At 37.4% G+C, this 17,462-nt stretch overlaps 1 protein-coding gene across 1 annotated transcript in view; it reads right to left on the bottom strand.

Annotated features, from left to right (window-relative positions):
* Positions 1–17,462, bottom strand: part of FHIT (fragile histidine triad diadenosine triphosphatase) — a gene marked incomplete at its 3' end in the record, with an annotated part of 421,401 nt that overhangs the window by 387,101 nt on the left and 16,838 nt on the right. Inside the window, exon 2 of the mRNA XM_080350804.1 lies at positions 647–768. Coding sequence (XP_080206930.1) covers positions 647–746 — 100 coding nt within the window. The 5' untranslated portion in view covers positions 747–768. The remainder of the gene's footprint in view (positions 1–646; positions 769–17,462) is intronic.

Below are 17,462 nucleotides of genomic sequence, written 5' to 3'. Positions count from 1 at the left end.
CTGGAAAATAACATGCCACACTACAAAATACACCAAATAGGTATATTTAGCATCCTGCAGTATCAAGTTCCTGAACAGTTTCTAAACTGAGAATTTTACTTAAGACATGAGGCTCCTATTTTTCCTCAGGAAATGTGTACACTATACAGATGGTTTATTTAATCCATGCCTACCTAAATTAATTGAAACAATCTGCCCCAAAAAAATAAGAGCCTTCATACAGGACTCTGCTGTCATTTGATAAATTGTGTACATCTAGCTAGGAGAAGTTGAAAATTCTCCATAAAGAAGTTACCACATCTAAAAATAAGTGACATTATTAACAGAGAAGCAGGATGTGTTATTTAGCATAATATGAAATTTAAACAGTACCACCTCAGATACACTTTAAAATGCTTTTAGTAGCACCTGGCTGTTTATACATCCTCTGTGGTGAAAAGGTCAATAGAAATTCACCTCTAAGGTCACAGTTGCTAAGCAACTGTTTTCAGCAGTTCTGCAACACTGATCAAGCGTATTACGTTCCCCTGCCTGATTTCAGAATAAACCCCGTAGCATCCTACCTGGCCTCTGAAGTGCCCCGAGCTCCTCAGGCTTTTCCCATGAGCGTGGGTGCCCATCGCCGAGATGCTGCTCGAAAGGATACGGCCTGGAACCACCGGTTTGCGGTTCACGAGGGCGAAGGAGAGCTCCGTCTTCAGGAAGACCACGGACGGCTTGATGAGGTGCTGCCCGAATCTCAGCATGATAAAGGCCAATCTTCAGGGTCTGAAAGAGACAATAGTTAAGAAAATTAAGGTGTTGACTTTTCCTTTCCAAACAACAGGAATAAGACAACCAAATTGTCTAGGCAGCTTCTGAAAGAAAGTGCCTCCCAGGCTCACCGAGGCACTGGAAAGGTTGGTGAGGTTTTTCTGAAAGCATCACTTCTTTGAAGGGCTGGTGGAAAAGGGCTTATTTCCAAAACAAAAATTTTACATATAACTTCTTCAACCCTTTTCTCATCATATTGGCAGGGCTATAAAATTCTAGGCAAATAATGTAATTTCCCCTTCCCATTTTCATTTATTCTGCACTGTATACATTTAAGTCATGTATGCCAGGAGATGCATGAATAGTAATTCAGATGCCCTTTGCCACAATGCAAATCAATGCATGCAGAACTTAGGGGGGGGGGAAAAAAAACACCACATTTTCTAAATCAATGTCTCCACTAAATATCTCAATTGAAGAAATACTGACAAATTAAGGAAAGCATATTTAGTAATTTTCCATCCATGCTTTCTAGTTTGAGCAACTGAAATGTGAAGATGATCATGAGTTGTGTGCACCATTTTCTCTTATGCAAAGAAGGCCAAAGATTTCCACATTCATTCACTAAAGTTTCTCTCTTCTTGGTGAGGATGAAAATCCTGCTTAAATAACTAAGGCACAATCCTAACTGGGTCTATTTTAGTTCTTTAAGCCCTAGAGTATTTGAAGTATTTAATTCAATCAGAAATATCCAAGGTGCTGCAGGGTAAAATAAAAAGTAAGGAAGAATTACATGCGACACAATACTTCAGACACATCGAAAGCATTACATTAACATTACCTTGCTTGAACCAAGTAACAAATCAGAAAATTCAGTTCTATAAGCTGCTTCAGATGGAGAAAGACACTGTTCAAGTCATGTAGGTCTTTTTCTGCTTTTCCTGCAAGCCTACTGTGTTTAGTAAGACCAAATCATGGTTCTTAATCTAAAAGATTTATGCCAGTTTAAGGTTTGACTCCTTTTATGTGCTCCAACAAAAACTACATATAACAATCCTCCCTAAGTGCACACACTTTGAAAGTGTCTTTGAGAAGTGCTGCTTCTTTGGAAGGATGTTCTGACTTTTTCAGCAGTCTGATTCCACAAAATAACTTAACTAAATTAGAATAAGGAGAGCAGATGCATCTAATCAGGTTTTATACCAGAAAAACGTAGTATAAGGTCTAGTAACCAGTCAGATGAATACACGTTCAACTAAAAAACATGGTCTAAGATGGCACCATGTCTTATTTTATTTCTGAAAAACACTGATTAAAGGATATGCTTGAGCAGACCACAGAAGAGTGGAGACATTAACCATCCCTGTTTCAAAGATCTGAAAGAGCTCTGTAATTATTTCTTTTCCCATAAAGTCAACAGAAGATTAAGTGCCCAAGAAGATGTGTCCCTTACCGTATATTAATACTGAAACTTGACAGCACAAAAAAATCAAGTCTCTTTAGCTCCTAGAAGAATTGCTTACCAGAGGAAACACCTGCTATCTTGTGCTGATGTCTGGAAAAAAGTAATTATTAGGAACTTGAACCAATCTTCTTAATTTCTCTTAAGCAGTCCATCAGCAACATCCCTCTGGGGGTTTCTCATTCTCATTAAAACAGGCAAGAATGTTTTTGTATGATAGGATAAAGAGACATGATTGTCTTCACAATGAAGGACATGTTGCTGATAAAGGAAACACATTAAATAGCCAGTACTACCATCCAGTGATGAAACCGTAAGCTAGTATCTCCAGTATTTGGGAAAACAAACACAGAACCAACATAGATTCTGTGCACCACAGAATTTAGGTTAATTATACCATGTATTCATAATAAACCTACCACATGCATCATTATTTATTTCACTGTCATCTTGTTAAAGTCCAGGAAGGATCAGTGAAGTTAAAGCACTGGCTTCACATCGCCATAAGCAATAGTTTGAAGGATCAGGGTACAGCCCAACTGGGTTGACCCAGAATTATTAGAACATTTTTAATCTTATGCACAGAATTAATGTATGTATTAAAACCTTTTGTATTTGCTTACTATACAACAACATACCTGAATAATGTATTTCAGTCTCTTGATTCTGACTAAATAAATATAGCATGTGTTTTCTGAACAAGCGTGTCAGTTCTATTGGTTGTGCTAGGTAACACTGCAGACTTCCCAGTGCTATTCTCCCCTATTCTGAAAGGGGATTATGGGAATTTTTCTCTTAAACAATTATTCATCATCTATTTTATATTACTTAGGCTGTTTTCTGCCCTGGTGATCTTCCTCATTTTTCTGTAAAGCATGATCGTCTGTGCTCAGAACTAATACAAATGCTAAAAAATACATTAGGGAAATGAGTAATGGGTACAACAGAAAAAATCCGTGGCTGTGCAGCAACACGCTGCAGCGAGGCTGGAATATTCCAGGGCGCAGCGAGGCAGGAAACTGCCACCAGCAAAGCAAGTTTACAGTTATCTGAATTCTACCTGCTTATTGCTTGAATGGCCTGTAAACAAGCAGGAATCAATAGAGCACAGGTGCGTGCAGGTCACCAGATGCAAATAGTGCGTGCACAAGGTTTCCCACCTGATTGGAACCACCTCACTAAGTCTGTTCCTCCGGGGATTTCTGGTTTTTATATAATGAGGAGGTCACTGCCAGCTAAAACAGAAACTAAATATAGTTGGTGAAAGATGTTTCTTCTTTAATGATAGTAGTCTTTCTAATCCCAGTAATAAGGAGGACAATTACATAGTAATCTTAGAAAATGAAAGAAATCCATTTCTGATCAAAGAAAATTTCAGCCCAGTTTAACACAGTTTCTATTCTGACTATTCAGATGAAAAGTGTATTTACTCTTCTTCATATTGCACATATACATTACAGTGCCTATTTCGTCTGCCTCATTTTCCTAATTAAATTTCCTTCAAGCTGTGTTCCTGCCATTGTAGGTGGGAATACAGTGGTAAAGGCTAACATAGCAATTTTATAGCCACAACAGATCTCAAATCTGTATAACCCTTACTAGAAAAAAAAAAACCAACAAATTTACACTGGCATTCTTCCTTACAATCTGAAAAATAGGAGTGCTATAATTAAGAAAAATGTTGATAGATTTTCAAACATGACTATAGTTTTGTAAAATTTCAAGAAGAAGCAGATTGCATTTGCTGAGCTTATATAAATACTTCTCCTATATTTAATGTATTTTTGAGAGGAAATCTGAATACAGGTCTCCATTCTCCTAGCTTATTTTATTTTGGGGACTAGGGCATTTATCTTGTGTTTCATTTTTTAAATAGCAGAAGCTGTAGAATCGTTGGTATCAAATACACAGGGAGAACTCTGAACGGAAGATAAGGTTCACCTAAAGACAGGTCCTGAGGACATCAAGATAAGAACCTGCTTGTTACATGTCATCTCTGCAGTCAGACCAACAGCCTGGAGTCCCACGGGCAATTTCTCCATACGACCATAAGGACTGACAGTGCTAATTCTTCAAGGCTTTCTGCCTCCACACACCTCCCCGTTGGATGCTTAATTGAGACGGTGCCGGTACTCCAAAACGTCCCTTTATTTTATCATACAATTGCTCGCCCTTAACAACAAGGTGTTGAGATCACCACCCGCTGGGAGCCAAGCTCAAGGCTTTTGCTGAGCAATCACGCAAGTGCTGTTCCAGGGAAGCCACAAATCTGCTGTAAGGAGAGAACACAAGATAATGCAAAATGGGCTGCTAAGTTTAAAAGTGTATCTATAAGAAAACCAATTACAATACCATTATCTCCCTGTGCTAATGTAAGTTAAGTTTTGGAAACAATTTGAGGTGTATTCTTAATTTTTAAAGTTTGTCATTTTACCATATTAATGTCATCTGTTCGTTCATTTCACCACACTGATTCTGGTACTTGGTTTCACTGTGAAAACTGCAAATTTTTGTGGCAAAAGAATACAGCTTAGTTGATTTATTTTTTTAAGGTCTTATGCAAAAATTTTTGTGTTTTTTTAAAATGCAGCAAGACAAATTCTGTCATACACCATAGTTAAGGGAACAAAGTAACTCTCCGGTAAATTATGTTTATGGTTAACTTCAGATTTTTCCATCATCTTTTTAACCTATAATATCCATTGCCCTTTATCCTACAAAACTATATCCTTAAATGCATATTGGGCATTTTTCCCTCTAAAATATCTGACTATGTGGAAAGTGATATTCCTGCTTAGACATCTCAATTCTCTACCATGTTCAGGAAGCGATATCCAATAAAGAACTGCCCTACATGCCACCTCCTCTCTCTTCATGCTTTGTTATTTTTACTCATTCCTTCCCTTCACTGCCACTTTGTGAGAATGAAAACCACGCAATTCAGAATATTACTTATTTAACTCGAGCACGAAGCAATGAATATTCTTGTTCCTACCAGTCAGGATTTGTCGTTTTGATCAAAAAATACTTAAAAACACAAAAAGAACTCATTTTATTCTAAAAATCACTCAGTTGTTCTACTAGCCCTTTATCCCTAGAGCAGCTTCATCTCTCAGCATCCTTCACTCCCACCCTTGTACAAGATTTAAATACATATTTTGAGTTCTTCCCATTTCAGAAAATGGCCTCTAATTAAAAAAAACCCTCTCAGTGAGCCAAAATAAATCATGCTACTGATATTTCTGTTCTGAAAAAGACAAGAAGAACTACAAAACTAGAAAAGGTGCTCGAGTATCTTTGACAGCCATAGCCTAGATTCTCTCCATGGGGACAGTATTTAATGCTCTGCATGACGCTGAAGGAAAAAGCTCGTGTGGATTATTTTACATCTTCACCACCCACAGAAGCTACCAAACAGAAAGCCCATTAAATATGATGCATGCAACCAATCCTGGTTGTGCTGACAAGGACCGATTTCTCACATCATGCACAGATTATGATGGACTTGAATTCACTACATGTGGCTTCCCCTGCTTAATCTAGCAGAGAGGAAAACATCAAAATTATTACTGCTTAAGTATATTGCCATTTTCTTAGCATGGTCAATCAAGCTAAATTATCTACACTTAAAATTAAAATAGACTGTGGTCTGTTGCATAGCACCTGAGCACCTCGATGTGTGTGATGCTTAGTCGCAGCCCCCCGCTACAGCAGCTTTTCCCAGCCCCTCCGGGACAGGATTTTTCCTTTCTGCTCTCAGTGTTGCACCTGGGAGCACTGGTATTGACATTACAGCAGATTGTCCCAGGGCACGACTGTGGCCACCATGAGAATGGTCCCTTCTCTGCCTGTTTGAAGCTTTTGGGTTACACCAGCGGACCCAGGGATGTGCCTACACGGAGCTTATGGACCAAGCAGCACCCAACTCTGAGCACAGCACCCTCCAGTTAATATTGACAGCATAGTGAGCAGAAACCTGAGAGAGGCTTGATGGAAACTCAGATCCATTCTAAATGCCAGTATAGACAAGTTAAATTTTAAGCAGAGCCTTACATGTTACTAAAACATCTTCCTGCTGATCCCTTTAGATCTTCATCTGTTTGGGTTCTTTTTCTCTCCTGTTTATTTATTTTAAAAATAAAGTTTATCATTTTTTTTTTTTTTTCAAAATAATTCCTTTTCAGGCATTTAACAGCTTATCTACTGTATACAGTAAACTAATCTGTGGGCACACACAGGCACATGAATATAAAGTCTGCCCTCAGTTTCCTCTCTCCTAGTTATCAGGTCTGTGATTGCCATGCCTTTTACAGTTTTTACTTAAAAAAAAAAAAAAGGTAATAATAACAAATGCAAAAAACCACCAACAAAACAAACCTAAAACCCCAGTCTGCCCCCTCCCCATAAAACCCCAGTCTGCCCCCTCCCCACAAAAGCCCCACAACTTCCAAAATAACACAATTAAAACCTGCACACACTCAAGTCTTTGCTGCCCAAGAAGGATACAGACACCTCAATGAAAATTAACAGCTCTGTAGCAACACTGTAAAGAAATCGCAACATTGATAAGTGAATCAACATTCCAGAATCAAGCTAGACATGAAATGGGCTATACCATCCATTTACATGTACAGAGCATAAATATTTTTAAATGGTGTAGATGTAGTTGTCAAATTCATTTCTATAGCAAACATTTCAGAATACAAATTAGGCTCAAGTGTTTGTTTCTTACAATCCCAGTAAAGAGTACAAAGTTACACACAACAAATGAAAAGGTTTGTAGGGGCAAAAGAACTGTATAATCCTTTAAATGTAAAGAAAAATGAAGGCTTAGAAGAGACGTGAAAGCACTAGATGCACACTATACCCGGCAACTGTCCGTATCTAACCGTGTTCACTAGAAGATGACTCATGCAGCAGTTAACTATACCGAGAAAATAATTCCGACAGCAGCTCATTGTTTGCCTCTGTGCTCAGGTAACAGCTCAAATTTTGCTTATAATAGGATTTGGGGGTGTTGTTTGTTTGGTTTGTTGGTTTTTGGTTTTTTGCTTTTCATTTGCTGTTTTGGTTTGGGGTTTTTTGGTTTGTTTTTTGGGGGTTTTTTTGTGGCTTTTTTCCTGTTTTGACACCCTAGGTGTACCTGCAACTTGACTTTTTTGCAAAAAATTTTTATGATGACTAACACAAAATAAAATTCCTATCTTGCATTATACTGGCATTGGTTGATGTCCATTTTACGCCAAAATACGTAAGTGTGAACTAAATACATCGGAATATCACAGAACACATCTTTCAAACAGAATCCCAGGACTTGATCTAGAGCTTCACAATCTTCTCTGCTAGACAGCTGTGCCCACTATTCCTCATATTAGCAGAGATGATCCAAGTTATGATTCCTCCTTCCACTGTTACCCAAGAAGATGATGCAAATCCAAGGTGCGATAACTCGGAACTTTTCTTAATCCATGTACTGTATCAGTGATTTTGAGGAAGATATTCTATGAAATGGAATACAATCAACAGGTTCAGCACTTCACTGACTTCTACAGAAAGAGCAAAATACGTACAAGCATACATATGCAATAAAATAAATTATGTTCAGAAATCTTTCCCTAGTGTTAATCTCCCAGAAGACAAAAAAAAACCCAAACAAACAAAAAGAAAACCCCACACCACACAAACAAAAAAAATCCCATAGACATTTCATTTTAAACATTGTTTAATCACTTGCATTCACCATGGCTGTTATCCTGATTCATGGAGAAATCAGGGGTTTGGGTTTGCCTCTGGAAGTCACCGTGATAAATGAGACCTTAAGCGTTGTAATATCTATCGTGAGTAATGCAACAAGCATTGGTTTTTATTAAGAAGGAACACTGAATAATGTAGTACCAACACTAAGATCAAGGGAAAATACATTTTTATCAGGCAAAAATATTAATATCAATCATGCCATTTTTTAAAGCAGAAAAGTGAAAGGCAGAAAAGGAAAAATTATAAAACATGCTGCACAGTACGCAGTAAATGGCAGAAATTATAGTGTGAAAATTCTTTTATCTAGGGTGGCTACCTAGGGCTGCATTACATGCTAGAAGAAGAATAAAAGATTGCTACATTTCTTGACATACATAAGGAAAACTCTACCGTGGCAAAGGTAGAGATGGGGGAGGAAGGTCACTATAGAGACTGGCACATGCACAAAAACTCATTGCTTTTGAGGCTACGAACTGACAGGACGGAACAACTTTGAATGTTCTTTTGCTACACCCTCCAGTGGAAAAAGGCAGCTTTCAAAATGCAGAGAGAAGAAAAAGCTGTCGTGTTTTAGCATTCTAATCTATTACTTATATAGCACTACATAAAGTCACTTTATAGGCTTTAGAAATACATACCAAGACTAAGCCTTCCCTGAAGCGGCTTACTATTTCCTTCAAGTGAATGCAATTTGGACATCTACAGTATTGGACAGAAGAGATGGGACAAATAGAGTTGCAGAAGAAAAGCTGCAGGGAGCTAGGTGAAAAGATTCAAGGAGTAAAAGTCCACGGGGAGAAGACAGAAATGGCTCTTCCCAAAATTCTGTGATGGTACAAACACAAACAGGATCAGACAGAGGGAGAACACAGGGTGTGCTGTGGAAAGGGGTGGCCCACACAACTCAGCACAAGTCCTGACAAAAATAAGTGTGCGATGAGCAAGAGATGTTGCGTGGCGAGTTTCCAGACACAGTCAGACACAAACAGTAAGAACAAGTCTGGGATTAGCATTATCATACTTAATTTCATTCTAAATGCAATGTATTAACATTAGAATCTGGTTTTCCCTCTGAAATACTACGAATTTGTTACATTTGAAGCAATTCCTGTGATATACAGGTGTCTCCACAAGCATCTTGCTGATTTAATAGAAGTAACAAACATTTAGAGGAAAATGCAGATGCTGCACTTTACCTAACAATTCCTCGGGCATATAAAGAGTCATTTGTATGAAAACTTATTGTCAGATTTACATTTATATATAACAATGCCAGACAATGCATTCTTTACATTTATGTACAGCGCCTATATGACTAATACTTGATTTTGGAATCTTTAAGACATCCAATTAGCTTTTACTTTACCACCTTATATATGTACGTGCTCTCCAAAATAATGGCATTCAAACCAGGTTGTTCCACCAGCACTAGAATTAATGAAGCCTCATTTCAAAGGATTCGTGTCCCATCTTTCCCACATCTCTTCCCCCCACTCAAGACTCCCAGCAGTGCTGGGGATAAACTGAAGTTTCTGCATGGGATGCTGCCAAACAACACTTGGGAGGAACAACACGCTCCCATCATGATAAGCAGATCAAGGCCACTGGACAAAAATGGATTGTTAAACTGTACAGTCTAACTATATAACCAGCACAGTGCACATACATATCTAATCATATGCTATGCAATTAAAAGATGAAGTGCTGTTCTAATGTTGAAATTGGATCATTTTTTTTTCTAAATGTTTATACAGTGGTCACTGGCAAAATGCAATCGTGCATGACTTTTTCTTACTGCTTCCAGTTCATTTAAACCAGTGGGACTGCAAACTGCATGAAAACAATGGTGGAAAGAAAATTGTGAAAACAGCTCCCACTTAGAGGGTGGAGAGGAGTGAGCAAGCAGGTACTGCAGTTGAAGCTGCGATCTGAGGTCAAACCATAACATACAGTTGTATCAAAATACATGTATTTACTGTGTTACCCCTTTTTGTAAGATATTTTCTGCTGGAAAAAAAGTGGCTTGCAGTTCCTGTTATCTAATACACACATGCATTAGATTTAGTCCAGTAAGATAATAATGTTAGTAGATTTAGGGTTAGATTTCAGCAATAAAACCTGAATACCTCCCTTCACCACCAAAGGAGCCACGTTTCCTTGTCTAAAGCCAAGCTGAGGTTTGCTAGAGCTCTTACTAGACACAGACCTCACAACATAGGTGACAGATGCTTATGAAAAAATGGTCAGTGCAGTGCTTGTCCATTTTGCTTGGAACGTGGCTATGGCCACAATCATGCTGGGAGAATTTGTTTTTCATGTTTTCTAGAAAATATCACTACATCTCCCTGTATTCGACTCTCTGCACTTTGGAGAACAGGCTGTAGTGGGGTCTCCTGACATAACAGTAGTGAAACTTAGGCACGCAAATTGGAATAACAGAGCATAATAATTTCTGTGCAGCATCACAATGCTACAGAAAAAGCCTTATCTAGATTAGGGCAATGACTACTATGCCACCTGCTGAAATAGCCATCAGTGTTGCATTCATTTCCCAAGCACACTTCATATTTAAAGATGTCCACCTTAAATTGCTTTCTTTATGAGTCTTTTTCCACCATAGACATGAGCTCTTTGCAAATTAACCACCAAAATGTATCAAATAGTTTCCTAGCTTCAATAGGTTACTTTCAGAATCAGGAATTAACAACACTCCAGCATTTTCTCCTTTGATTAATTTACACAAGCAAGAGAAGCCAAAGGTAATCTTTTCAATATTCTTCAAGTCAAATTTGAAAAATATAAATGTAATAAAGTATTCTCTCTGCTGTCATACTCGCAGCAGAAATACAGACAAGTCAAAACCAGAGGGGAAGATAGTACCAGAGGGTACCAGAGGGTGTACCAGAGGGTAAAGGGTTTAAACCTGCATTTTCCCATGCCAGCATGCATCTGCTTTGGTAAAAGATGAAGGACTGCTTAAAACGTTTCTTTAAGCAAAGGTAAAATATTAAGTGCACATAATTCCTACAAGTGTATTATTTTAATGGTCTTATGTCATAAGTATGCCATAGCATGTACTAATTAGAACATTTAATTGTATATGCACATCATTCTCCAGTTTGCTTTTTACTTAATGACTGCGAAGTATTCTGAAAAAATGTGCTTTTTAATCTATCTGTAACTACACTAAGGTTCTCTATTTTCATTCCTTTTAGACAACAGCCTATATGATTATTTTTTGACTCAGTTTCACCATACACAATTGTATGAGTCACATAATCAAGCCATAAACCAAGCAAATAATTTTGTGTGTTTTTGCTGTGTTTCTGGCTTCCTTTCCAATTCTGCATCACTTCAGGCATCAACAAAAAATCTTTTAGTGTTACCGCTTTTAAGTTTTCAAGATTAAAAAAACATTTATGGGCACACGGTGAATTGGAAGAAGTGAGACAGTATTATGCTCTCATTTGTCAGTAAACCTGATAACATTTTAAACAAGAATTGGGTGCCAGATGACTGTTCTGCAACTAATTCTGGAACAAATTTCTGTATAATCTACTGAAAGTGCTTTGGAGTTCCTTGCCAGCAAGGCTTTCTAATAAGATATTCATGAGTAATTAGGAATCTATAGACATGATTAAATCTTAATCTACAATCTGCAGGATGAATGTTTAGGCTGAAGTACAGCAAACTGGCAGAGAGTGCAACTGGAGATCCCTCTGTAGGTTCAAGAACTTGGCTGGCATTTGTCAAAGCTGAAGCTCTGGTTTATTTGTAAATTCCTAAGACTGCACTGGTTTCCACTGGACGGATAACTCATAAAACCTACTGCTAGCTCAGTTCCACAGCCCTTTACTTACAGCCCTCACTGCCCGAGTACCAGTATCAAATATTTTACACAAAGTGGGCATAAATTGCTTACTTCTCATGAAAACTTTGGACTATCACTGCACCTCCTAAATAACGGATGTAATTTGCCTGATCTTTATTATTTCAAAGGTCATTTACATGAAATACATGTACTACACAAGCTACTCTGTAGGTAATTATCCCTAATCAAGCAAAGTTCTCACTAACTTCCATTTTTCCCTCAACAGCGAGCAGTTGTTTTGTAAGTAATGCCACAGCAACACCATAAAGCTCTGGGAATAGCTGGTTCGAAGCAACCTGGAAACAGTTACAGCTGTAAACAAAACAGACTTTGACTGAAACTACTAAAAAATTAATTTTCTCTTGCTGTTATAAGACATGTATTGGCTTATGCATGTGCACTTCATAGCCAGGACGAAACCTCCCAACTTTCTACACGTACAGGAGCCTTCCAGTTCCACAGTCTTTAATAATAAAGTCATATACTAGAGTTTTCAACAGGACCCACTGCCTGTTTTCTGCAGGTGATTCACTGAAGTTTTGCCTCTTTCAGGAAAAGCTCAGAGTTCCTGTGTGATACCACAGAAAGTATCAAATATAAACTTCTCCTCAGCGCTCAGTGGTGCCATGTACATTTTCAGTTGACACACTTGAGATGCTGGGGGAGATGCCTGGCTAGACACAAGAAAAACACACCTGAAGCTGATGTAGATAGTGCTCTTTTCTGAACGTAGTATGTACTTATATTACCTGAAGGGCTCTAAAAATCCGATCTTATGTCTTAAAATGTGCATCCAAATTTGGTGAATTTTTCTGACCTTCATCTCTGTCAGTTCCCCCATCTGTAAAACAGAGATAATACTGCATCCCTCACTGGGGTTTTGTGGAGATAAATTTAATTTAAGACCTGTGAAGAACTTGGACACAGTAGTGATGAGCAGTACAGAAAAGCCTATAAGGAAATTAATAATTCTGACTTCTGAACAGAGTCTTAACAATGTGCTGTAAACAAGGCTTACGGTCATATGCCAAACACTGCGGATAAAACAACATCTTGAATAGTTGCTCCTTGACTACTGTCCATCTTGTATACCGAGTAAGGAAGGAGTCTTCTGGAAAAGTATTATATGTTCTTACAGTTAAAGACTTCATCATAATACATATGCATAACAGAAGCTGAATTTAGGTTGCAATCCCAGCCTTAATGTTAACACCCTCTTCTCTCGATTGCTTGCTTTCGCATTCTTAATAATGTTCTCTCCATGCAGTTTGTACATGTAATATTTATATACAAAGGATCCATTGTGAATCTTTTATTTCCATGCACAAGTGGTAATGAACAAAGCTTGGTTTAAAAAAATTCCATTAGAAAAATAAAATATGAAGCTTGCCTGGACTTGGTAAATTCAGCAGGGCTTCTACTGAATTTTCTGTTCAATTGCTTGAAATGGTCCAACTGCTACTTCTGTTAACACTTACTATGTATTACTATAAGACACCTGGGAAGGGAAAATATATCAGGAGAGTGTCCTTTCAGTTTTTATCAAAGGCATACAATTTTAATTCTCAACAATAACAGCAGCTGACATGTTCTTTTTGCTAGTTTCTGTGAAAATATATCAGGCAGAAATTCAGCTAGATGGGAATCAAGAAGAAATAGCCTCTCCCCAATGTGTTCTCCAGTGCTCTCTTCCTTTTGCAAAAACAGCCCCTCTGCACCTTGCAGGAGCAGGTGATGGCTGATCTTGTGAGGGTTTATATGCAAGTCCTTCTCCAGTCGGACACCGTTGTGACCACCCTCTGACAGAGAGAGTCCTGCCATCTGACCCAGCAGCAGACTCTAGGAAGCCGGATGTTTTCCAGTTCTAATTTTATTTAGCTGACACGTATGTTGCTCATTAGAAGCAAGAAGAGTTACACCCAGCAAGAGAAGATCAGAACCAGATCCTGCAAGGAATTTACTAGAGCTCAACTATTGAAATTGCATCGTGTATTCGACTTAAAACCAAATTTTTGCATACTAAAACATTTGAAAGTGATCACATTTTCTCTGATCATCTGGAAAAATGTATTTTCCAAAGACTAGCTCTACAAACCCTTAAGAAACTAATAGTGTCTTAACTATTTTTATCTGTGTAATATTATCAATGGTCTTAAATATCATCAAGATAAGTGAAATCTATTCTATTCCAGCTAAAGTCTAGAGACTACATATAAGACATTCTTTCTTCAACATCAACTTCACCACACTTTGTCAACAGATCTTAGACATTTATAACATTTTTTATAGTAAGATGAACTCAGAAGATGATGTACCTAGGATACTCCTCCTTCATAAAAGGGCAACACAAAGCCAACATCTTTTAAATATTTAATTAGGACTAAAATTGAATTTACATAGTGATATGCCACATTTTCAGCTAGTGATGAATACAAACTTCTCTGCGTATTATCAGTACTTGAGAGGGTAGTCATTTCTGTTTCACTTTGCTTACAGAACATCTCCAGAGATTTTCATGCTATTGTGCATAATTTCAGATGCTTCTTTTAGTTTTTTATTTAACTACTTCATTGTTGATATAAGTTGGGACATTACAGTTTCAATAGTGCAATATTTGGTACTCGATCAAAGTTTAAGATATGTCCTAAAATAATTGTATTTGCCTTTAGCAAACATTTTATTTGAGTTTTGAACAAAACTGCTGATGGAAGGTGATGAAAATTACTCCAGCTTGAAATGCACTGACAGATGTGCTATCTAGCAAGGGATTTCCCCGAAAATTTCTAGTTTTCTTTCACTAACTTAGAAGGTTTATTTTAAATCTGTTAGAATGTACTGAAGTGCAGGGTCACATAATATCTGGTCACAGGAAAAAAAGGAAAATGTAGCTGAGAAATCTAAGCTCTGAGATCTTGAGATGGCAAAGACTTGTATAGGAAATGAGACGTCTTCTAAAACAAGCTAACACCTTCCAGCCTACTCTAACAAGAGCTCCCTGAAGCAACTGCAACTCTTGAAATGTGATTTGAAACTCAAAACTGGTGTGGGGAGCCGCCGCATTCCCCCATAGTGAACACTCGTAGTTCTGTGCATGGGGGCAAACAGAGTGCAATGATCCCATTTTGGAGCAGATTTACCTTCTGAAAGGCACAGTGAGGGAACCATGTTGTGCCAACCCCTCTCGGATCAATAGTGAGATTATTTACTGGACACAGCAAACTTTTATTCTCCAATTTCTACATGTCCATAGAGAGAAGCTGGCTAAATTTGCTTTTTCTCTAAAGAATAAATACATTTATGATGAATATTTATTATTATATATATTATTAATAATTTCGAGCATCACACTTCATGGGAGAATTCTGAAGACAAATCAGAGCATATGACTAGTATGTGAGTTATTTTACTAACATTTGGTGCACACATGTATAGACCACTCAACGACACGACATGTTATAAAAGGCTAGAGTTCTATTGCATACATTTTGTCATTATTTCTACGTTGGAGAAAAAACGTCAATAAAGCATGTTTCTCCAGCTAGTTACAGTCCCATACACTGGTATTCCCTCTCCCTCCAGAACTCAAATACAGACAGTCAAACGTTTATTGGGTACACAGGAAACCAGCCAAGGCAGCAGGAGCCAGAGCTATTACTTTCTGAAGTTCAGAATGTAGAATTTACCCACCCTGGCACAGGGTGTTCAGGAAAAAGGCAAAAGAGAGCAGGATGATCGATGAATCTGGACTGAGCAATCCTTTATTCTGCAAACACATCTTGCTAATACAGTAGCATACGAACGATCAGCCCTTCCCCAGAGGGAACCCTGCCTCCCAACAAACGTACGTATGAAATCTGACATGACAAATATTGATTTCCCCAGAGGAATTTATTTTCCAAACACAAGTGAAGTATTATCTCAAATCGGCAATCAAACCTCAGCAGCAGTTTGCATTTCAAGACATTTAAAGCTATTATACTATAGTGCATATAATATGTAAATAACCAGGTAAGCATAAGTGCAATATGGATTTACATACAATTATAGAATGCATTAAATGTAAGTGTTGCCATCCTTAACTATTTCTGAATCAACACTGTTTTTAAATTAATTCCTATGTTTATTTTGGTTTAATTTACTAAAGACAATCCAACTCTTTTTCAACAGGAGGGAGAAATTCACACTAGACTCAAGATACATTCTCAGAAATCCTCCTTATCACATGAATATTGTAGATCTAGTCTGCTCCACTATCGTTTAGTGCAACTTCACTTACATGAAGTTAAACTAGGTAAATTGTCCATAATTTATTTTACCGTTGGAAAGAATTTATAGCCTATTTGCCTATTTCTGCAGTCAATGGTATGGATCTCCCATATGTGAAACTAGTATGTGACCCAGATTTAACTTATTTTAATAAAGTTCCTTAAACATGAGGAATAAAAGGTAGATTATAAATGGATATACCTTTTCCATTCAAGAACAGGTACTCAAGATTCATCCTGTTCTTTCACCAGGAGTATACCAAAATAATACGAAATAACATGGGAACCAGAAAATTTAATTCCTAAGTGGTAGATACAGCTCTCTGCCATTCCTCTGATGAATAAAGAGCATCTACTACTAATCCCCTTCTAATTTATTCCATTAACTCGTCTATTTGCATAATTTGAACTACCTATTCAGGGCAAAGAGTGATTTCTGCAAACAAAAGTAACCCTAAGATGATACTAGTTAATTTTCTGTGTCACCTGATTAACTTTCAGCAGCATGTACACTCTTTCACTGTTACAGCTAGCACATTTTACATTCGTTTTATAGCAGAAAATATTCGTATACAAAAAAGAACAAACCAAAGCAGATTTTTTTGCAGTCACATCAGTTGGGAAGGGAAAAAAAATGTGCTCTAAATGAAAAAGTTGGTATCCTTTTGTACCAAAGATGACCCAGGAACAGTTTCTGCTCAGGCAATAATTCAAGTGAGGACGTATAATCATATGATGATGACTGTTATCAATCTTACACTCAAATTCACCATATAGACATAGTATTGTTTTGGTATTCAATCTGTCACCTTGTACCTCAAAACCTCTATTCCAAATCAAAACACTGGAATACTTGACCTAACAGATATGGCTTCTCAGAAATTATAAACAAATTTCTAGATTATTTATAGTGTCAAAAAACACTTACGACAAATCATTAATATTTTCTTTAAACTATATACCTCCAAACCTATTTGTCTATCAAAATCGAATACATACTTTACAGCAGAAACAAGTTAGACTATACCAGACTAATTTCCTTGGTCAATAAAACCTGCTCTTTTCTATAGAATATAGACAAATATTTTCTCTAAACAATGCAACCTCTGTGCATAAGGACAAGCATTATACAAATTTTCTTATGATTATTTCTAACATTTGAACAGAAAATTGAGCCTTTCAGCATCCACACCAGTTCCACCAAACATTTACTGTTTCCACTCTAGAATCCATGGGATTCTATGGTCTTCTAGCACCTGACAACACCAACATCCCAAATGCAGCCCAACTTTTAACAGCACTTTGCATTTGCATATATTTGCACACATTTCTGTTCAAAAGTTACTACGAAATG

This window comes from Nesoenas mayeri (assembly GCF_963082525.1).
Source record: "Nesoenas mayeri genome assembly, chromosome: 10".
Taxonomy (NCBI): domain Eukaryota; kingdom Metazoa; phylum Chordata; class Aves; order Columbiformes; family Columbidae; genus Nesoenas; species Nesoenas mayeri.
Note: the sequence above shows the minus strand (reverse complement) of the source record. Positions and strands in the feature narration are given on the sequence as shown.